The following is a 19,903-nucleotide window of genomic DNA, read 5'->3' as shown; positions in this document are numbered from 1 at the left end:
ATATGAGCTTTCCCGTGTGCCGGTACCCCATCAACTTAAGCCACACGAGATCCTGCTCAGAACTGCCGTCGCTTCCTATTGCCACACTGACCAGATGGTCATGGACGGAGTTTTCAACGCGCCTTTGCCTCTGATTGGCAGCCATGAAGGGGCCGGAACAGTTACGGCTGTTGGATCGGCAGTCGAGAATTTCAGTATTGGCGATAGGGTTATGGCTCATGTAAGACGCAACACTTGTGGCGAATGTTCTGAATGTTTGGGCCCCGACGTCTGGAAGTACTGTTGCACAGCTCCTCGTGATAGTCTAGGCATCACCACGGACGGGGCCTTTGCAGAATATCTTGTTGCGGACTCACGTTGGTCTGTCAAGCTCCCCAAAGGCTTTCCGTTCACTGTGGCGGCTCCGCTAGCATGCGCTGGCGCCACCAGCTTCCGTGCAGTCAAAATGGCCGGTCTCGAGAGAGGACAGTGGCTTGCGATCGTGGGCTCGGGAGGAGGCCTTGGGCATCTGAGCATACATTTTGCGAAGCACAGAGGCCTCAATGTGATTGGCATCGATGCTCGCGATGCAGGCTTGGCATTGTCCTTACGCAGTGGTGCCGATCATGTTCTGGACGCCCGGAAAGGCAAGGACAGGATAGTGAATCAAGTGCAGAGCTTGACCAAGGGCAGAGGCGTTGACGCTACCATCAATCTTTCCGATGCAGGCAGTGCAGCATCCATGTCCTGCGCAATCACGCGAATACACGGGACTGTTTGGCAGGTCGCCCAGGTCAGTAATATGTTGAGGCTCTTGCCAAGCATTGCTAACGGTATCAGCCCCGAGACGTCGCTGTCCCATACCAAGAGCTTGTGCTCAGGGACATTCGCTTACGAGGGTCTGTCATTTGCTCGCCCATGGACGCCCAGGAGATGATAGCGACAGTAGCCGGGATGGGTGGCGACATAGTAGCCGTGAGGACGTACGTGGGGCTCGAAAGTCTTCCTAAGCTCCTTCAAGATGTAAGAGCGCATGATGCAGTCGGCAAGGCTATAATCGTAGTGGACAGAGCGCAAGTAACGCAAGCGTAAGCCTGCAGAGGTTGCATATCCCTGCACTTCTCGGCTTGCCTTTGCTGATAGCTCGATAGACGTAGACAATAGACGCGAGCGGGAAAGCAGCTCAACTTGTAGAACGACACCGCGCATCTTAATAGCGGTGTTTGCCTTGCGGGCGGCGGTTCTCTGCCCCGCATTAAATTCTCCGTCCATTTTGCCACGCAACCCACGAAAATCAGGCAACGCCCTGAAGCAGTAACTTCCATGGTTATATATTTATCCTGCGATTGCTGCCCAGATACGGTTCGACTGTAGTTACGGCATAATCGTCAATGTGAGTGTGTTAGAAGCCACCCGCATTCTGTTGTTCGTTAGCATGTCACTTGGAGATTGTAACACTGATGCTTCGTACCTATGGGAATCTGCTGCCCAGTCATCGAAAGGTTTTTCGCGAGCGCAACGAAAATATCGGCGCACTCTTCGGGCTCAGGCTGCAACTTACAGTTAACCAAAGAGCAGTGACGCCAACACAAGGACGAATGTGTATATCTGACTGGGGGCGCCTCCACTCACCACTCTTTGCAGAGGGTTATCCGCTTGCCATTTCTGCACGAACTCGGGAGAGTACCGTTTGCCCCACTCCGTGAGTAGGAGGCCAGGCAGCACAGCGTTAGTCCGAATGCGTCCATCAGTCTGGGCCAGACACTTGACGAGTTGCAACCCTGCCGCCTTTGTTACAGAATACGCCATACTGCTTCCTGACACCGACACCCCTGCTGTTGATGCTGTGTAGAGGTATACACCACCCTCTGGAGTTGCTGTCAAGTGCGGCTGGGCCTCTCGAAAGAGACGTAAACTTGACATTACGTTGGCTGACCAACATTTGTTCCATTTCTCGTCACTCAACGCTCGTAGGTCATCGAAAGCGGAGAACTCGGTCCATGCCTGACTGACGGATTAACCAAGCGCGAAAAATCAAGGTCGGAGTCTTACAGCATTTGCGATAACAACATCAATACCGCCCAGTTCCACGGTGGCTGTTGCGACCAGCCGTTCGATATCAGTGTCAGAACAGATGTCCTGCTCGAGTCAGCCGTGTATCACTGCAAAGGGGGTTTTGCTACCACAACGTCACCCACGGCTTGTATAGCGACAGCCTTGATACCGTGGCGCTTAGTGAGATCGACGGCAAAGTCTTGTGCGGCCCGAGCATCTGCAACATAGTTCAGAGCGATTGAAGCACCCTCACGTGCGAAGGCGTTTGCGATGGCTGCACCTAGACCCCTGTGTACCCGTCAACTGTTTGTCAAAAGCTCGACTGTGTCTGGGTGCAGATCCTTACTTGGAGCCGCCAGTAATCAGGACTCTGCGACCTCGTAGGACGTATGGCATCGTGGTCAACCAGTACTACTACACAGAAGATGCACCCGTTGGTTAGCTACTTTCTATACGCACAAATACGATTGAGAAGGTGACATGTACACTATCGGGCCCGCATCGAGGTCCCGTAGCATTGCCCAAATGGTATACCTCATGCCAACAGGACTGGATAGCGCTGTGCCTAGTAGTCAAGTTGCTATGTCACAATAGATCCACAAGGAAACTATGAGGTGATAGTTGCTACGTCGTCTTGGTCCATCATTCTCCTTAGACTGCTGGCAGAACTTTCGTCTCAAGCGACCCGAAGCCAATACGCTTTCCATTCTTGCCCGTAGCCCACCCGTCAAACACTACAGTGTCGTTGTCTCCGATGAATTGGCCCCCGACCACAGGTACTTCCTTGCTCCCGTTCCATGAGAGCTCCCAAAGACTCGCATTGTGTCCCACAGACTTGTCTATCCATTCGTTTTCCTGCAAGCTCGAGTCAGCCGTTTTCCATTCGTGATACAGCTACGTGGTGAATTACTGGGGATGAAATTGTGCCCGTAGCGACAAGCTCTGCCGTCCTCAGGCCACAGCCGGAGCTGGCACGATGGCACAGCATTTGGCCCAGACTGAAATAGCTATGCTTGAGGTTTGTGGTCGAAACCTTCTGCGGCGCAGCTCCGGCTCCTTGGAAGAATTAGCGTGTATCCTGCAAGGCAATGTAACCGACAACTCACTGCCCAGATATGCATTAAAATCGATATCGTAGATGGTATCTGCGAGGCTTTCATGTCGAAGATGCGGCTGCACCTCTCCGTCCTTCTGATTCAAAGGCGCTGCCTTCGCCCATTGCAGAGCCTCGGGGACGATGACCCATGGTGCCATGCTGGTCGCGAACGATTTAGAATTGAAGGGACCTGCCGGAATGCTCTCGTAGCTCTGTATATCCCGTGCGGACCAATCGTTGATGATAGAATATCCGAATATATGGTTGTGAGCCTGATCCGCCGTGATGGTCTGCCCGTATGGAACAGGGTTAGAGATCAAAATGCCTAGCTCAAGCTCATAGTCCAGCTGCATCGACGGCAAAAGCTTTGGTTGCCCACTCTCATCCTTGTACATGCCCTTGGGCCGATGAATACTGGTGCCACTTGGCACCATGGACGACACACGGCCATTGTACGCAATCGGACTATGATAGAAGTTCTTGAGCATCGGCATACCGGACATCTTGCAAGCCTACAGAATGGACGATCAGTAAGTCCAACAGATATGAGGTTCCGCACACATAGCGCGATAACACTCACATTTCCTACATGCTCCTCAAAGCAACTGAAATCGGTGAATTCAGGGATATCCATTGGAAGGTGTAGATGCACTTTATCGCTATCATGGAAGGCGGCGGCATTGATCTGACTGTTGGCGAACAAGGGAGAGGCGCCATTTGAAAGAAGATCGATCACAACTTGCCTAACCGCTGCTCGCTTGTCTTGAGGTTGGCGCGCGAAAGCGTTTAAGGTCGGCTAAATCGCCAGGATGTTGGCTAAGCTGGTTCAGTGCTACGAATGGTAGGCGCAAGACTGACCTGTGCAAATACTGCCGTTGTCGTCTTCAAGACAGCTTTAAAAAGTCCTTGTGCTTCGAGAAACGCGAGATCGAGAATGTGGCTGCCAACAATCGTGGCCGCTCTGGGGCTCTATACTCATAGTGGCGTCAACAGAGAGCAACATGTGGCGAATGGTTGCCCGAGCAATATTGACCAACCTCGCCGTCAGTACTGAATACACCGAACGGAATGTTCTCTATCGGGAACGGGCAGTCCGCTGCGGTTGCGATTGGAAATGATGGCATCTCGTCATATAATGATAACGCAAACGATGTGTAGCAGTCCTCAGAATAAGAACTTCGTCAACTCATGGATGCGTGATCTCGGGTTATTGGGGGCCTAGGTCAGTGGACAATCGGATATCGCATCGGGCCCTCTGCGGAGATGAATGCCTTCGCAACATTATCAGCGTCGGGGACATGGGCTGGGTGATGTAAATACTATGCATTCTATCACTACCTTGGTCTTTTTGCTGTAAGTTCGTACTATTAGCAACACTGTTTTCGTTATGATTGGGGGACATCTGAAGGTCACCATTGTCGGTGCAGGCTTGGCCGGCACCATCGCAACACGGGTCTTGCGCGAGTTTCACGATGTGACGCTCATAGAGCGCACACCATCTACCCGCCAGGAATTCGGTGCCGCCATCAATATGGGTCCGACTGTTACCAGTTGGCTGGAAAGTGTCGGCTTTGATCGGAAGAAAGCGGGCTCATTGGTAGCAACTCAGTCGCGAATGTACAGTGGGAAAAGTGGCGAGGAACTACAGAAGATCGACATGGCGCCTTTTGCACAGCATAATCCGTCAGATTGGCTGTTCCAGCATCGTGCCGACCTATGGTCCGAATTCTTTCGCCTAGCTACCGGTCCCGCTGACGAGGTGGCGTTGAAGCACGAAGACGGCAGTGTAAGATGTATCTGGAATGCAGAAGTACTCGACATCGATGTGAACAGCGGCGATGTAACGCTCGCGGACGGACGCGTCATTCCGAGCGATCTCGTCATTGGTGCCGATGGGATAAGGTCGGTCGTGCGACACAAGGTGGTTGGTGAGGAAGCCTTTCGCTCTGCACGACCCTCTGGATCTTCGGCTTTCCGCTTGACTATACCCGCGGAGATTGTCCCAAAAGCATCGGCAGACAAATTCTTAAACCGCGAAGCACCGGTGAGCCTGGAAGTGTTCCTATCACTTGATTCTTCAAATCGTTCCGTCGTTATGTATCCATGCCGGGACTTTCAGCTGTTGAATATGGCGTGCATTGCTCCAGACAACGTCATTGGCGTAGAAACGGAGGAGTCTTGGTTCGCGAAGGGTCGCAAGACAGATCTCGACAGATGCTTTGAGGACTTCTGTCCGGAGATTAAGAGTCTGCTTGGGTATGTGATATTGCAGCGGTTTTCTTCCTGAAAGCTACGTCTTAGGCCTGACTCAGATGATAACACAGGGTGGCATGTGACGACACGGTAAACCTATGGCAGCTAAGAGACCAAGACCCGCTACCCACGTACATTAACGGGCGAACCGTGCTAATAGGTGATGCTGCACATGCAATGACACCACATCAAGGACAAGGTGGGACGCAAGCAGTCGAAGACGCCGCTGCGTTCCAGTTGTTTGCGCATGCTACTCGGGCAACTGTCCCGACCATTTTAAAAGATTTCGATCGTGTACGGCGTACGAGGGCCAGTCAGATACAGAACAACACCCGCGAGGTAATCAGCTTCACTGTCCAACGCTGGTGTAGGCTTTTCACTGATATCAGGATGTAGGCGCACGAGCGGAAGACGCCTGAGAGGCTTTGGAAACATAGTCTGTATAACTGGACCTATCCGGGTATCAACGAGTGCTTGAGAAGGCTGAACGCGGGCGAAGAAATGATTGATGTGTGAATAACAAACCCTTTGCTTCGCTCGTCAATATACTTGGATAACTCTCGCAATGTGCTTATCTACACTTGTCGACCCGTGAATCTTGATCGGAATGAGTGGCCGGAACGCTTCCTACGCAAACATGAGCTATAGTGCCATCTTTCCAATCCTAGCGTAGATTCCGAGTGCGTGTACAACCATACTTAGCTATCTGCATTCTGCTGTGGTTTCAAGGTAAGCTAGAACTGCACTCAAGTACCAACGTCCTACTGATGCGGCGTAGGACTTCACCTTGGTGGTACGAAAGTGGCAATTCTTCACATCGCGAAGGAACAAGAAATGGATATGCTACAATTGCGCATCTTAAAGGCGCGAATGATAGGAAACCAGTCAATAATGATCGTCGAGTGAGGTCCTCTAAGAAACCAGTATCGTGACTGCGCCGAGACACTGCGGTAACAAACGAGTCAAAGATCAATCTTTTATCGCTAGCTAGCCCATCATTCTCACTTGGGCAGTTCAATGCCGCCATGATCTTCGCCGAGTGCCTTGCCGCCCACCTCGAATGGTTTCGCCTCTACCAGTACATACAACATCCGTGCCCACTTGTCTTTGCTGGGATTGTGCCATGCGTGCATGGTGGCGCGCTGCACACTCACATCACCGGGTCGCATTCGCCGCCGGGGACCATGTTCAAGTTCCTCGAGGATAAGATCGATCTCACCCTCGAGTACCACACCGTAGTCTAGCGAGTTGGTTCGATGCATTGGTGAAGTTGCACCAGGCTCCATGTCCACCATGCGAACCACGCTGCCATCTTTGTTGGCAATTGTTTCGGGATTAGCCGGTCGAATGAAAGCTTCAAGGTCTTTGTTGTCGCTGAATACAACTGGGGTTTCGGTGGTGGCGTAATGAACGTGGAAGCCAGCAACTCCCAGTCGCTTCAAGGTAATCTCTTCCGGCAGGCCATCAAAGAAAGCAGCTTTTCCGTCGGCAGTATGTGTAGTGATGAAGCGGTGTGCGGGCCGGGTGTCCGACTCAGAGCCATCGTCGTATTTGACCATTGCTATGTCCTTGCAACTCTAGACTGTATGATCAAATGGATGAGAATCAACTTGCGCGTGTAAATCAGATAGAAGATGTACAGATGGGGAGGTTTCTGTCCGTTTGAGCGTGAGGGCGATGTTACCGATCATGTAGCATTGTACTGCGGGCCCGACCACGCGATCCGATATTACCGCCTTACTTCAACCGCCGATGGCATAAGCCACCCATAGGTTTAGCCAAGCGGCTCCTCTCAGTGTCCCGGTATCGAGGAGTATAGGGTTGGTGGTTTAAGCGCGCCGTTGCACCACCTCGCCTTGAGGACTCAGTGCTCACTCTCAAGGGCATTGTTCGACTACAGACGACCACCAACCAGTACACCATCATGTCTCTTTCTAGTACTCTACAGACCGTACGCAGCGAACTATGGGTGGTCCTGCTTGTGAGCTCCGTTGTGATGCTCTGCGTGCTGCGAGCTGTGTGGTTGAGATATCTTTCTCCATTAGCTGGTGTCCCGGGCCCAGCCCAGGCTTCACTGTCGCGGTTGTGGTTAGCCTACCACTCTATCTCAGGGGATATGCATCGAGTCATCCCACAACTCCACAAGAAGTACGGGAACATTGTGCGGACGGGACCTGACGAAGTCAGTATCTCGGACGTCGAAGCGATACGTGCCATATACGGGCCAGGATCGAAGTACGCTAAGAGCGACTGGTATAGTGAGTAAGCCTATCAAGACATCTGCAAGTTTTATCACTCACTTCCAGGAAAGGTGTGTGGCAGGGGACGCAGCCAACAGATCTTTTCGCCGAACGCCATATTCCCACTCACGCGGCGTTGAAGAGGAATATAAGCCGTGTCTACACCATGAGCTCCATGACCGGCATGGAGAAGTTTGTGGACAATGTTATCTCCCTTTTCATCAAGCGTATGCATGAAAATGCCAACACCGTTATCGATCTTGGCAATTGGCTACAACTGCTAGCATTTGGTGAGTCCCTCGTAGTAGTCGTACATGTCGGGATGGTTGGGCTAACGAGAGTCACACAGATGTCATTGGAGAAGTTTCCTTCTCCCGCAGTTTCGGCTTCGTGGAGGCTGGAAAGGATGACGGAATGCTGAACCGCATCGACAGAGCGCTGGCATCGTTGGCGTGGGTAGGCCAACTGCCAGGCATCTACTGGCTGGACCACTACCTTAAACCCTTCATTGGAACGCACCTGGACGCGTCGCTGCGACATGGCACGATTCGTAGTTATGCGGAAGCTGAGGTGAAGTCGCGACAAGGCCGCGACAGTGACCGCAGCGACATCCTAGGCCACCTGTTCAAGGTGTCAGCGGACGACCCTTCTGCTCTGGACGAGAACGCAATCACTTCGGTGGCTACAGCGAATGTCTTCGCCGGTTCGGACACGACAGCCATCACGCTACGAGCCATTGTGTACTTTCTGTTACAGCACCCGACATGCCTGCAGCGGTTACGCTCCGAGATGCAGCAGAAGAAGGAAGATGGCAGTCTTAGCTTTCCGGCGCCTTACTCTCAGCTCAGTGCTTGGCCGTACCTGCAGGCTTGCATCTCGGAAGCTCTGCGCCTGTATCCCGCCGTCGGGATGGCGCTGCCACGAGTTGTGCCAGAAGGCGGCGCCGAACTCGCTGGCCACTATCTTCCTGGAGGGGTAAGTGAATCTCGCCACTGTTGGCAAAAGCTCGTGTCAACTGACGATAACGTAGACCATCGTGGGCATGAACGCCTGGGCTGTGCACCGTAACTCGCAGATCTACGGCGCGGACGTGGATTGGTATCGCCCAGAGCGGTGGTTGGATGCGAGCCGGAAGGGCAATATGGGTGCGTGAAGCCTTCTTACCCGCATAATCCGTGCGGCACTGCACAGCGCAGGTCAACAAGGATTAAGTTAACGGAACATAGAGCGATGCTTCCTTGCTTTTGGCGGAGGAGCGCGTCTATGCATCGGGAAGAGTGAGTTAACTCTTGGAAATCCAACCTTAGAGCGCGCATGACGAACTGTTGACAATCTCGCAGACATCAGTTTGATGGAGATCAGCAAGGTGATCCCGATCCTCTTTGATAAATTCGACATGGAACTTGTTACTCCTGGAAAACCACTTAAAGAGACGTGCGCGTAAGTCCCCAATCCCAATTGCACATGTCAACAATGGCCGGCTGGCTGACTACTATCCTTGTAGATGGTTCGTCAGGCAGGAGGGTTTAATAGTCAGACTGCGGCCGCGCAAGTATGCGTAGAACCTGGTACATTTGTAAAGGCTATGCCATATGGCGATACCTTTTTCCTGGTGAATGGCGAAAGAACTATTTCAAAGGTTAGTCTTAATGACTGACGTAGGTCGAAGTACGCGAATGCATACAACTTCATGCCGCTGCGGATCATTCATCGTGCCATTGATAACTTGTGCTGCTGTGTCCGGATGCATTGATAGACCTGCTTGCATGTTTAATGGTTTGATCGGCCGGTAAATCTTGCATGGTGTCGAATACACAACCTCCAACCTTTGACTCCAGAGTTCACAACATGGCAGCACTTGCGTAAGTAAGTGTCGCTACACTCTGTTCCACGATCCAATAGTAAACTGACTATGACACATGTTCCTCTATCGAGCTCATTTGTCAGCTTCAGTAGCTGGGTCACTTTTGTAGGATGCGCATCTGAACTTACAAGCTCCCAGCCCTCGGCCATGAGCTTACCATAGACGCCATCATCCTCTGCATCACCTGCTGCGCCTGCCACAAATGTCGCGGGCATAAAATGCTCGTCTGTGCCATGCGCATCCCGAAAGCCAGGATGCTTCATGAGTTTTGTAATTGCCCGGCGAAGATGGGGCCTGGAGTTCTTCGTAATTGCATCTTCGAATGATTGACGAAACTCCATCGCCCACGAGTCCGGGCTTCGAGGCATAGCAAAATTGTCACGGTATCGTATCATCTGTGTCCAGTCGTTCCGGTACAGGTTGTGTACGGCACCGCCAGTACCAATGAGGAGATAACCCTCTTTGCGTAACGGCCGCAGAATGGAACCGATTCGCATATGAAAGTGCGGGTCATAGTGAGCGTTCAATGATAACAGGGTGGTCGGAGGACAGCCATCAGGAAACATTCGTATGAGGATTAGGAATGAATCGTGTATCCAGTCAAAGGTCGGGTTCTCCTGAGCATCAATATTGTGGCCTCGAGGGAGCGTGACAACGCGCTTGGCGGTTGCAATATCGGGATTGAGCTGGTAGTTCTCCTATTTGCTTAGTTCCACGTACGCCACTGGGTTCATGCCCGGGTTTGGCTTGGTCGCCACCTCGATCCGGGCGGGACCCTTGACGTCCCAATGTGCGCCCTGCTCATGTGTTTCAACATGCGTCGCGGGAAGATTCTGAACGGCCATGCCATGATCGAACTTACCATCATTACGATGCCTTTACAGCCGTGGGCCAGGGCATCATCACTGCACCTCTTCCAGTAGTCAGCCGATGCCGACGCCTCGCTCAGCTCATGGTTGTGCCATGAGAAAGGAAATGCACTGGGCTGATCCAGTTCGTTTCGGTGTGTGGCATCGTAGATCGATGTCTTGCCTGCGGTGTCGTTATGGCTTATGCACGGGTAGCACGACAGACGAGTCCCGTGGGACTGTATCGCCAGGAATTGCAGCGCTGCAGAGTAACCCATTGATCATGCTAAAGGTGAGCTCACACCGACCGAAAGGCGTCAGGATTGTCGCACGTACATGCACGTTGCTCTCCTTGGGCCAAGGAAATTCGGGCCATTGCGACGCCCGCCTCGGCCACAAATCTCGTTACCTGAGGTTGCGTGTCCGCATTCGAGCCGAGTGCCGAGCGCCGATTGCTGAGGGGTCGTTATGATTGCCGTCGTGCACTATGGGCGAACGTGTTGTACACCTACCCCTCGCCATCATCGATCCTGGGCCCGCGTGTTGCTGCTGTCGCCAGCGACCATGAAGGCCGAGCCAACTACTCAGCGTACCGCGTTGTACCAATGCAGCACCTGCCAGCGCTCCTTTGCGCGCCTCGACCATCTGGCTCGCCACGTCCGCACCCGTGCGTCTATCTCTACTCACACCTCGTTTTGCGGGACAACCCGATTCTGACAGTACGCATCGTTGCAGACACATCGGAGAAGCCGTTTGAGTGTCCTACCTGTGCCAAGGCCTTCAGTCGCGCGTAAGCCGCAGATTCAGCCACGTGACCATGTCATGTCATTCGACTTTGACTAACCGCACGTCTTGCCAGCGACCTGCTGAAGCGGCATGAATGGCAGCATGTACACGGTGCCCCAGGCCGCCCGCCTCGCGCTGGCCGGTCCAGCGCGCGGACTTCCAACGCATGCATCCTTTGCGCCTCCACAAAGCTCAAGTGCGACGATGAGCGGCCATGTCGGCGCTGCATTAAGAAAGGTGTGATCTGCGACACGGGACCCTCCGGTGCCATACAGCAAGTCAGGCCGCAAGCCGAGTCCGACCACATCGATTCCATTCACGTAGAACAGCGATCAAGCTGTCCAGACCCCACTATCAGCGCTCCTCCACTCCCGCCACTCAATGGCAATTTTCAGCCGCCTCTGGCAGACATTGTTGCTCATGACCCTGGATCTTCGTTGATGGACCTCGACGCACCAGCTAATACCGCCCCAGCCACAACTGGCCCGGCTCATCGACCAGAAGGCGATGGACAGGCTGCAGACCATGAGCGTTCTATGCAGCGCACAGACGAGGTTTCGAACCTGTTTACTGAGTACCTTAACAACCTTCTTTTCACCTCGCCCGGTGAAGGACAAGCTTTACCATTGCTACCCCCAGGCACAACCGGCAACACTCCGAACTTGTTATGGGAAGACTATATGGCGGCAGACCTCGATCACAGCCTATTCGAGGTACCCTTTCCCGCATTGCCCGAAAACGACCGCATCTTTACTGCTCACGACAACGTGCCTCCGCCTATAGGGCGGGACCCTACCCGGGAACCTTCGCCCGAGATGGTTGTTTCTGTGGAAGGCGCGAAAGCATTCGAGACATCCGTGTGGCATTGGGTGCCAAATGCAGCAGACACCGGTGCGGCCGGTGAGCCAGATCCATCTGTCATCCCCGCCGATGTACCTCATGGTCCAGACGAAGATTGTCCATACACTTCCGTTGTCCTAGCACGTCATCTATGCCCGAAGGATCGAGATCGAGTCCTGTCAGTCATACTCGATCATTGCGACAAAAGCAACATCGTGCGTATTGCAACGACCTTCCCGTCTCACAGCATTCTCGAGAGCTTTCTTCGCACTGCTCTTCACCATCAAGCCGTCCGCTCTCCAACTGCGTGGATACACGTCCCGACTTTCTCAACAAAGACGGCGCGAGATTGTCTGCTTTGTGCACTTATCGCTTGCGGTGCATTCATGAGTCCTGTCCCAGCAGCTCAAACCATGGGTGCAGCAATGCCTGAACTAATCCTGGCGTTCGTTAACGCTTTGTGGGCGCAAAATAATGCTCTGACACGGGATCTCCAAGTATGCCAAACTTATGCACTCATTCAGCATATCATGTTCTGGAGTGGCAGTAAGCGCAGGATGGAGATTGCGGAAAGCACACAGCAGCCACTGGTCACAATCATACGACGGTCCGGCATGCTGGCTGTAGAGCGCGGAGATGACCTTACTCCACCCACGTTTACTGATGGTCCAGATGAGCTGGACAGGAAGTGGCGAGAATGGGCGCAACGAGAGTCGCGTATCAGGCTGGTTCACCACACCTTCGTTCATAATGCCCAAATTTCGATGACTCAATTCGTCAACCCCCTGATGACTTGCAGTGAGATGGACCTGCCGCTGCCAGCGAACGAGAGTCTATGGTCTGCTGCAACACCAGAGGAATGGAGGGCGTGCTGGCATGCTTCGGGTCAGAGTAGCCACGAGCCTAGCTCGCAGGTGTCCGCGTCGGGCTTTGTGCGCCAGGCGCTTTTGGACGCGCATTGTGGCCAGGCGTACGCCGAGCAAAGGCGGCCACGGTCTGCGCTAGCACCAGCATACGCAATTTACGGCCTATGGGACTCGATATGGACCTACAGCGTCGGCACAACCTGGCTATGCTGGGATAATCTACAGTTCCAAGCGGCTCCGTTAGGACTATCTCCTCGTCAAGAGCTCCTCGTAAAGGTCTTGGAAGACTTTGGGCCCCAGGATACTTTTCCGACGGCCCGGAACATTGCGCGCCTGGGACAGCCGGTCGGCTTGGAGAAACATCCACATGAAACAATAATCTTAATCCATCACATGTGCCTATTCCTTTTTGCACCACTCAAGGATATGCCGGTTTTTGCGGGCAAGGATGGTGCCCTCGGAGCACATCGTGTTCACCCGCGTCTGCAGGAGTGGACGCAGACACCTGCTGCTCGCCGCTCGCTGTGGCATGCAACGCAGATATTTCGCCATGTTCGCCTACTAAGACGTGCGCAAATTCAGAACGCTGTAATTGTCGCTCTGTATCAGGCCAGTTTGACTCTTTGGACGTTCGGCATTGTCGCTGGCGCTGCGAAACTTAAAGCCGTTCGCTCGGGCGTGGATGACACTACGACTTTGACTGGTCCAAGAGGAAAGGAATTTCGACTGGATGGAGAGATGTCTTCACAAGTGGAAAGTTTTGTTGCTCTTGGTACGGGTTCGCCGACTATATCGACTGTGCGAAGAGGTCGCGATACTGTTATACCAGTACTCTACAGTCCTGGCGCAATGATGGACGCTGCCGTACATCTGTGCACACCTTCGCCTACCCAACATTCTGCGCACACTGCTCCTAGCTTTACCCGCATCGTAACAGGTTTGATGGAAGATTTATCGAAAGCAGCTTTGGGCGTTGGCTTCGCTTGAGCAGTAGTCGGTCTTACAGCCACCAGGAAGTGGTAGCCAACTAAATCATCTGTGGCCTAGTAAGGTGCGACGTAGCAAAGAGCATGCCAGTGCCCAAGGCGGACCGCTGCGGAAGAAATGCAAAGCACGCGTGATCGCCAGGTTAAAGTCTCATCGCAGTAGCAGATACTTTACTCCAGGCACCACCCCAACACCCAGCGTTACCAGTATCGGAACTCCGAACATTCCGAGTCCAATAAATATGCCTTGCTCGAAGAAGCCTACAGATACCTCGTACAAAGGGCGACCATTGGGTGGCAAAGGCGCGAGTGCCTGTTGAAGCGAGCATACCGGTTCTGTGTGCTCCCGGCGCTTCGCGTTCGCAGTCCATGCTGGTCGGGCCTCTGTAAACATGACAGGTGTGTAGCGATGATGGATGGAGATTGGTTGACTTGGAGAGAAGGGCGCCGGAGGGCCAAGCAGAAGTGCTTCGGGCATACGGTTGACGAAAGTCGCCTCAGCCGACAGATGTTGCGAGATATAGTTGGCGGATTTTGCGTCCGAGAAGATGTACAAGGCTTGATAGGGCTGGCGCAAGCCTGTCGACAGGAAGTCGATGCCGTCGTCGATGCTAGTCATAGGAGAGATATTGAGGAGCCCAGGTTCCTGGTCATTGTCGAGGGCTTCGCGCGCTGTCTTGGGTCTGCTCAAATCGAGTCAACCTCTCCGTATCTCTCGACTTTCGCTCTGCATCTCGCAACGCCCGTGCTAAGGTTCTTACCTTTGTGCGATGTCATTTGCGGCATCTGGACACATGTGGACGCTGGCGCTAGACTTTTCGACACGGTTTTTGGCTAGACCAGTCAGTTTCCGTACCTCGACGCGAATCTTGTCCCGGTACTCCGACTTGGACTCTGTAAGGAAGGCCTCTACGTGCTTCAGGAAGTTTTCGTGGACGAATGCATTGACTAGGATCAGGTCGGGAGCATATGCAGAGCGAGTGCCGAAGCTTGTGCGGGCTGATAAGAGCGTGTGCGCAGCTTGTTGCACGTCTGCCGTACGATCCACGAATGCCACAACGCGAAGGTTGGTCTCGGGCGCAAGCTGACGCAGCGTCGTCGCCTGCAAGCCATCGTGGACAAGGAGTGCAGTCGGGAAAGCAGTCTCGAGGTCACAGTCCATGCCGACGACACTGAATGTGTCGTTGTCAAGACATTGGGATAGCAATCGGGTAGAGCACACCTGGCACTGCTCTCAGGTTACGAGCAGTCTATTTCCTCACCTGCTGTTAGCCACGTCGCTTCTCCTCGTGCACTGATCGTATTGAACGTGGTGTGCCTTATCATAGGCGGGAGATGATTGAACGCACCTGTATAATGACTGTGTTACCTGCAGCAATGGCTGCGACCAACGGTGACACAATCGTGAAAATAGATAGCTCGTTGTTGGTTGCTTTCCGAGGACGGATGATCACCGCGCCAACGGCGAGGCTACGGGTTTGATTGTCCTCACCTCGAGCGACGTTATACTCTTGCTTAAGGCTGTGCTTGAAATCAAGCGCCTTGTGATGCGCGCGCAGGGCAGACACGCTGAGGCTCAAGTCGCTGTCGCACTCGGCTGCGGTTCAATTTGGGTTGTCTCGCCTTAGTGCGTCAGCGAGTCGACTACTGGTGCCGGCCAATGCAGCGTGAAGCGCCTGCAGTTGCTTCTGTCGGTATCTGAGGTTTGCTGCTCGTCCATCGATCAGTGCGCTTTGTAGTCGACGTAACGACGTCAAATGCTGGTCCATGGTCGGTGCAAGGTGGAAAAAGCGATCAAGATTTCATGCAGATTGGAATACATCTTCATCGATATCATAGGGTGCAGTTCGCAGGGCTATGTGGCAACCCAGACGATGCAGTGATGGGATTCGGCTGCCCACTGAGCCGAGGCGGGCGCAGCGCGTAGCATTGCTGACCGTCGCCTCAATAGTGTTCGCGGCGCTGCAAGGGAATGCTATCGAGCGTTGACTTGTTCATCGACATCTTCAACACCCAGGATCCTGTCGCTCGAGCGGGCGTTCGTCATGTCCACCACGACCACCCTCCTTGACAATGCAGCTCTCAACAGCACCCCTGTTGCAGCGTCAACGACCCAAGCCTTTCCAGCCTCTAGCCATGAGCAACGGTATCTGGTCCGCCCAAATTAAGAGCACAACCCTGCAGGCTGGCCTACAGATCAGTATCGAGTGCCTGCATACCGAGCCATCGATCCGAATGTGGATACCTCGATACGTGGCGGAGAGGGACGTAACGCTATAGAAAATGGGTAGGACTCCGGCGACCATACAGGGTCGCCATGGCTGGGAAACATCCAGTTGGGTGCACGCTTTGCGATGCGCAGCGGCTAATGAAGCCTGATCCTACAGTTGCCTTCGTTCGGGTTATGCTGAATGGTGTCCGAGCAAACTCGGTGCGCTACACCATTTGCGCGCATGGCGCTTGACACTAATCGCGTTCTAGGCTTTCGCCAAGGCGTGTAATGCCACAGTGGGCAGATATACAGGGACTTTCAATGGAGGATACAAGATTGGAGGCGAGTGGTGATATGCTGCCTTCGGTCAATCTCGAAGAGGCGCTGTCGCAACATTCCACGGCGTACTATAAGTATACTAGCTCAATTAGTCATCCGTCGAGCGTTTTGAAAGCTCTCTTCCACGTCGCGTAATGGTTCCTCGAGCGAGTCGTTTCTGGATTTCTGCATACTATCGGCGAGGAACTCGACATGTGAACATGTGGCAGGAGAGCCGGGTCAAATGGGTATCATCAATCTCAGTTTCATTTGCGCGCTTTTGGACTCATCCGATGGAGACAGTCGGTCTCGGAAGCGCCCTCAGCCGCGGCCACTGCTCGAGCGAGGTGTTGAAGCCATGATCTTTCTCGGCGATCATTGTAGAGCAGCAATATATGCCTCCTCTTCCGCATGTAGTGGCGACTACCATCACGACCTCGAGCCGCCCAGACGTCGAGCGACAAGCCATAGTTGTGCCAAACCCTCGTCGGGTTTCAGATAGCTAGGACCCCTTCTCCATGATGGCCAGCTCGATCAAAGATGCGTGCACTATCGACACGGAATCTTATCCGTACATCTATGAGCAGAACGTAGCGATACCCATCAAGATTGATGGGCAGCACACTGGACAGCCGCAAGACATTGTACGCTGCAACGTGTATAGGCCCAAAGGCCCAGAGAAGACTACCTATCCTGTACTGTTGACTTATGGACCATATGGAAAGGATGTCCCGTACGAAGTGTAAGTCACGATGAACTTGATGTGCTTCTTCTGTGCTGAGAGGCGAACATGCAGGTTTCATCCAGCTTCATTCGCTGAGGTTGATCCGGGACAGAAGTCGGAGCACTCTTGTTGGGAGACGCCGGATCCGCTCTACTGGACTTCTCACGGATATGCCGTTGTACGTGCGGATGAGCGTGGGACGGGGCAGTCTCCTGGTGTCCTGGATACGATGTCCCGAGCAACTAGTGAAGTCTTCTTTGATGTCGTGGAATGGGCAGCTGTCCAGCCTTGGTCGTCTGGAAAAACTGCCTTGCTTGGAGTAAGCTACTACGCCGGAAGCCAGTGGAGAGTCGCTGCGCGCCGACCAAAGGGACTTACTGCAATAGTGCCGTGGGAGGGGATGTCGGATTACTATCGCGATCGTTGTCGCCAGGGCGGCATATTCGAAAACGGCTTCATCTTCTTCTGGTGGAACAGGCAAGTCGTAAGCAACCAGTACGGTATCCCAAACGGCAAATGGAAGATTGAGCCGGTCGATGGCCCAATATCGGACGAACGGCGTGCCGAGCTTCGCAACGATCAGGTTGTTGATAACGCGTCGAACAAGTTCCGCGACGATCAATACTACTCATCAAAAGAATATGCGCTTGAAGACATCGAGGTCCCGGTACTGTCAGTTGCCAACTGGGGCGGCATTACAGTCCACCTGCGCGGAAACGTCGAGGGCTACACGCACGCCGGCAGTAAACTCAAGTATCTACGTTTCATTACTGGAAGACATGATCTTCCATTCTTTTACCCTGAGGAGGTGGAAATCCAACGCAGCTTTCTCGATGCATTCTTGAGAAATGACGACAGAGAAGGATGGTCCATACCCGGCAAAGTCCCTGCCGTTGACCTCCTACTGCGCAAAGGCAATATAGGTGTGAACAAAACTGAAACCGAGCGCTTCGCATTCAAGCGGCGTCACGAGAATGAGTGGCCGATTGCACGAACGAAGTATACACCTTTCTACATGACACCAAACCTTGAGCTGGGAATGCAGAAACCAGACCTAACCACACCCGCCACTCTACGGTATCAAGCCTTAGGTTCGGAAGGCAATGCGCAAAGCTTCAAGTTCATGACAGCGCCTTTCAAGCAGGAAACTGAGATCACTGGACACGTTGTGGCACATATCAATGTGTCGTTGGAAGCGACCGCTGACAACAAGAACCCATCTGATATCGACATCTTCGCTACCCTGCGCCACATAGCGCCAGACGGTGCCGAAGTCCTCTACACCGGAAGCGCTGGCGACCCCGTTCCGTTATGCAATGGCTGGTTGCGGGTGAGCCTGCGTAAAGTGAACGAATCTCATCCCCGCCATCGCGCCTGGCTTCCTCAACGTGATTACCTGCGCTCCGATGCCCAACCGGTCCGTCCTGGGGAAGTCTACGGCGTGGATGTCGAGCTGTGGCCGACGAACGTAGTCGTTGAGGAAGGTGGCCGTCTTGCTTTGGAAATCGGATCTGGCGATCTGAAGAATGCTGGGCTCTTCAAGCATGATCACCCAGAGGACAGGTAAGCTCGAGCACAACAGTGAACTAGTAATTCAGAGCAAGACTGACATTATAGTCAAAAGACCAGTATCGACCTTTGGCGGTGCGAACCACATCCATTTTGGCCCAAGTGTGGAGAACTACGTGACTTTGCCAATCATCCCACCTCGAGAGGGCTGAGGTCTGGAAAAACAGTCTTGTATGATTGCATGTAGGCCGGCGAACTTAAGGACTTTGTGGCAGTACCGCATATGCCTCAGGGGCGACCCGGGCAACGTGCAGCATTGTAGGGCCCAAAGGGCGGGCAAGGCGTGGTATGCCAACATCAGAGCTGGACGAGTGTGGACAGGTCAGGACTCCGGTTCGACCTCCTACAACAGGAACGGAAAGACATTCCAACTTCGGCATATGGATGTATGTTGTGAAGAAGATAAGATTCCGTCGCAGTAGGCGTTCTTCATGCTTATTCTCCAAGCGAACAAAGACATAATGCCAGCTACACACCTTCTTCCGTTGCAAGTATCAGACGAGCCAAGGCGTAAACTTCACCACGTCGTGGAACTGCACCTCACCAGCCCTCACATCTCTTCCGTGAACATCATGCGAGCGATACTGGCAACTGCCCTTAGCACAGACCCAGAATCCATAACCTTCCCATGCCGCTCCAACGCCTGACTTGCCTTGCCGACTGGGGACGCCGCAGTTGCAAGGCGGATTCGATGGGCTGATCCCGCGCGTGTCGTTCCATGTGGACCAGCTGTTGTTGCAGTTGTGACAGATGAAGTACGGACGACCGGCGTTGCCGTTTGGATTGTCACGGCGGGTCACATATTGAGAACAAGGGTGTTGGCAGTGAGCGCATGTCATGCCCGGTAGATACTGCGCAGGCTGTACAGCGGGCTCTTCTGCAAGGTTTGTGAGCGACGTTTCGTCAACCGTATATTGTAAGGCCATTAAGTTTACCGTTGTACTGCCGCTTGACAAGTACCGCTGATGGAAGACGGTCCTCTCGTTTGTAGCTGCGTTCGCTCGAACAACAAGCACCCATTTTGGGCAGATGACGCTACACCTAAGGACAACAAATGTGTAGTGACAGCTTCGCGACAGTGCGCTAGGGCTGAGATATGAAGGTGCTCAAGTGCCGTCCCACATACACCCATGTCGTGTGGCGTTGAGCTGGGCGCTTAATGCAACTACCTACAAAGCCAGCCTGCTAGCTCGCCGTCCGTTCGTGAGTCTATCTAGGGATCATTCAATACATTACATATGTACATCCATCCTGTACACTGCACATG

General features: G+C 53.4%; 13 protein-coding genes across 13 annotated transcripts; 7 read left to right on the top strand and 6 right to left on the bottom strand.

Annotated features, from left to right (window-relative positions):
- Positions 1 to 94: 94 nt before the first annotated feature.
- Positions 95 to 1,071, top strand: BAUCODRAFT_72967 (uncharacterized protein; the record flags this gene model as incomplete). The annotated part of the gene is made up of 2 exons (XM_007679417.1): positions 95 to 772; positions 820 to 1,071. The coding sequence occupies 2 exons, from the start codon at positions 95 to 97 to the stop codon at positions 1,069 to 1,071; spliced, it is 930 nt and encodes a 309-aa protein (XP_007677607.1).
- A 296-nt stretch (positions 1,072 to 1,367) lies between these two features.
- Positions 1,368 to 2,430, bottom strand: BAUCODRAFT_123932 (uncharacterized protein; the record flags this gene model as incomplete). The annotated part of the gene is made up of 6 exons (XM_007679750.1): positions 1,368 to 1,399; positions 1,451 to 1,529; positions 1,612 to 1,983; positions 2,032 to 2,118; positions 2,163 to 2,322; positions 2,381 to 2,430. 6 exons carry the CDS (start codon positions 2,428 to 2,430, stop codon positions 1,368 to 1,370), a joined length of 780 nt encoding a protein of 259 aa, XP_007677940.1.
- Positions 2,431 to 2,602: 172 nt separating this feature from the next.
- Positions 2,603 to 4,460, bottom strand: BAUCODRAFT_543794 (uncharacterized protein). Its single transcript, XM_007679749.1, has 6 exons — positions 4,168 to 4,460; positions 3,989 to 4,099; positions 3,711 to 3,926; positions 3,141 to 3,642; positions 2,945 to 3,090; positions 2,603 to 2,889 (listed from the first exon to the last, which is right to left on the bottom strand). The coding sequence occupies exons 1-6, from the start codon at positions 4,252 to 4,254 to the stop codon at positions 2,686 to 2,688; spliced, it is 1,266 nt and encodes a 421-aa protein (XP_007677939.1). The 5' UTR covers positions 4,255 to 4,460; the 3' UTR covers positions 2,603 to 2,685.
- Positions 4,461 to 4,517: 57 nt separating this feature from the next.
- On the top strand, positions 4,518 to 5,899 carry BAUCODRAFT_25510 (uncharacterized protein; the record flags this gene model as incomplete). The annotated part of the gene is made up of 3 exons (XM_007679172.1): positions 4,518 to 5,386; positions 5,455 to 5,722; positions 5,780 to 5,899. 3 exons carry the CDS (start codon positions 4,518 to 4,520, stop codon positions 5,897 to 5,899), a joined length of 1,257 nt encoding a protein of 418 aa, XP_007677362.1.
- Positions 5,900 to 6,405: 506 nt separating this feature from the next.
- BAUCODRAFT_40981 (uncharacterized protein) lies at positions 6,406 to 6,906 on the bottom strand (the record flags this gene model as incomplete). The annotated part of the gene is made up of 1 exon (XM_007679304.1): positions 6,406 to 6,906. A coding segment is annotated over one exon (501 nt), but the record flags the coding sequence as incomplete, so codon positions are not given.
- A 593-nt stretch (positions 6,907 to 7,499) lies between these two features.
- BAUCODRAFT_123930 (uncharacterized protein) lies at positions 7,500 to 9,185 on the top strand (the record flags this gene model as incomplete). Its single annotated transcript, XM_007679748.1, has 7 exons — positions 7,500 to 7,641; positions 7,695 to 7,913; positions 7,973 to 8,598; positions 8,654 to 8,768; positions 8,850 to 8,900; positions 8,964 to 9,063; positions 9,128 to 9,185. The coding sequence occupies 7 exons, from the start codon at positions 7,500 to 7,502 to the stop codon at positions 9,183 to 9,185; spliced, it is 1,311 nt and encodes a 436-aa protein (XP_007677938.1).
- Positions 9,186 to 9,499: 314 nt separating this feature from the next.
- On the bottom strand, positions 9,500 to 10,711 carry BAUCODRAFT_123929 (uncharacterized protein; the record flags this gene model as incomplete). Its single annotated transcript, XM_007679747.1, has 5 exons — positions 9,500 to 9,550; positions 9,616 to 10,182; positions 10,204 to 10,284; positions 10,350 to 10,436; positions 10,640 to 10,711. The coding sequence occupies 5 exons, from the start codon at positions 10,709 to 10,711 to the stop codon at positions 9,500 to 9,502; spliced, it is 858 nt and encodes a 285-aa protein (XP_007677937.1).
- A 70-nt stretch (positions 10,712 to 10,781) lies between these two features.
- BAUCODRAFT_35479 (uncharacterized protein) lies at positions 10,782 to 11,252 on the top strand. Its single transcript, XM_007679298.1, has 2 exons — positions 10,782 to 11,002; positions 11,071 to 11,252. The coding sequence occupies exons 1-2, from the start codon at positions 10,900 to 10,902 to the stop codon at positions 11,127 to 11,129; spliced, it is 162 nt and encodes a 53-aa protein (XP_007677488.1). The 5' UTR covers positions 10,782 to 10,899; the 3' UTR covers positions 11,130 to 11,252.
- A 684-nt stretch (positions 11,253 to 11,936) lies between these two features.
- On the top strand, positions 11,937 to 13,814 carry BAUCODRAFT_72201 (uncharacterized protein; the record flags this gene model as incomplete). The annotated part of the gene is made up of 1 exon (XM_007679358.1): positions 11,937 to 13,814. One exon carries the CDS (start codon positions 11,937 to 11,939, stop codon positions 13,812 to 13,814), a length of 1,878 nt encoding a protein of 625 aa, XP_007677548.1.
- A 150-nt stretch (positions 13,815 to 13,964) lies between these two features.
- Positions 13,965 to 14,975, bottom strand: BAUCODRAFT_149457 (uncharacterized protein; the record flags this gene model as incomplete). Its single annotated transcript, XM_007679746.1, has 2 exons — positions 13,965 to 14,496; positions 14,575 to 14,975. 2 exons carry the CDS (start codon positions 14,973 to 14,975, stop codon positions 13,965 to 13,967), a joined length of 933 nt encoding a protein of 310 aa, XP_007677936.1.
- Positions 14,976 to 15,754: 779 nt separating this feature from the next.
- On the top strand, positions 15,755 to 16,364 carry BAUCODRAFT_35477 (uncharacterized protein). Its single transcript, XM_007679297.1, has one exon. The coding sequence runs from the start codon at positions 15,887 to 15,889 to the stop codon at positions 16,091 to 16,093; it is 207 nt and encodes a 68-aa protein (XP_007677487.1). The 5' UTR covers positions 15,755 to 15,886; the 3' UTR covers positions 16,094 to 16,364.
- A 316-nt stretch (positions 16,365 to 16,680) lies between these two features.
- Positions 16,681 to 18,959, top strand: BAUCODRAFT_543523 (uncharacterized protein). Its single transcript, XM_007679745.1, has 3 exons — positions 16,681 to 17,085; positions 17,140 to 18,630; positions 18,692 to 18,959. The coding sequence occupies exons 1-3, from the start codon at positions 16,862 to 16,864 to the stop codon at positions 18,786 to 18,788; spliced, it is 1,812 nt and encodes a 603-aa protein (XP_007677935.1). The 5' UTR covers positions 16,681 to 16,861; the 3' UTR covers positions 18,789 to 18,959.
- A 258-nt stretch (positions 18,960 to 19,217) lies between these two features.
- BAUCODRAFT_45138 (uncharacterized protein) lies at positions 19,218 to 19,481 on the bottom strand (the record flags this gene model as incomplete). Its single annotated transcript, XM_007679311.1, has 1 exon — positions 19,218 to 19,481. A coding segment is annotated over one exon (264 nt), but the record flags the coding sequence as incomplete, so codon positions are not given.
- Positions 19,482 to 19,903: the final 422 nt, after the last annotated feature.

The sequence above is a fragment of the Baudoinia panamericana genome (genome assembly GCF_000338955.1).
Source record: "Baudoinia panamericana UAMH 10762 unplaced genomic scaffold BAUCOscaffold_8, whole genome shotgun sequence".
Lineage (NCBI taxonomy): Eukaryota > Fungi > Ascomycota > Dothideomycetes > Mycosphaerellales > Teratosphaeriaceae > Baudoinia > Baudoinia panamericana.
Note: the sequence above shows the minus strand (reverse complement) of the source record. Positions and strands in the feature narration are given on the sequence as shown.

Coding starts and splice junctions, on each gene's coding strand:
- BAUCODRAFT_543794 (XM_007679749.1), bottom strand. CDS start 4,254: ATGCCATCATTTCCAATCGCAACCGCAGCGGACTGCCCGTTCCCGATA. Junction 4,100..4,167: donor TATTCAGTACTGACGGCGAG/GTTGGTCAATAT, acceptor CTATGAGTATAG/AGCCCCAGAGCGGCCACGAT. Junction 2,890..2,944: donor CGGGCACAATTTCATCCCCA/GTAATTCACCAC, acceptor TCGAGCTTGCAG/GAAAACGAATGGATAGACAA.
- BAUCODRAFT_35479 (XM_007679298.1), top strand. CDS start 10,900: ATGAAGGCCGAGCCAACTACTCAGCGTACCGCGTTGTACCAATGCAGC. Junction 11,003..11,070: donor GGCTCGCCACGTCCGCACCC/GTGCGTCTATCT, acceptor GCATCGTTGCAG/ACACATCGGAGAAGCCGTTT.
- BAUCODRAFT_35477 (XM_007679297.1), top strand. CDS start 15,887: ATGCAGCTCTCAACAGCACCCCTGTTGCAGCGTCAACGACCCAAGCCT.
- BAUCODRAFT_543523 (XM_007679745.1), top strand. CDS start 16,862: ATGATGGCCAGCTCGATCAAAGATGCGTGCACTATCGACACGGAATCT. Junction 17,086..17,139: donor AAGGATGTCCCGTACGAAGT/GTAAGTCACGAT, acceptor GCGAACATGCAG/GTTTCATCCAGCTTCATTCG. Junction 18,631..18,691: donor CATGATCACCCAGAGGACAG/GTAAGCTCGAGC, acceptor TATAGTCAAAAG/ACCAGTATCGACCTTTGGCG.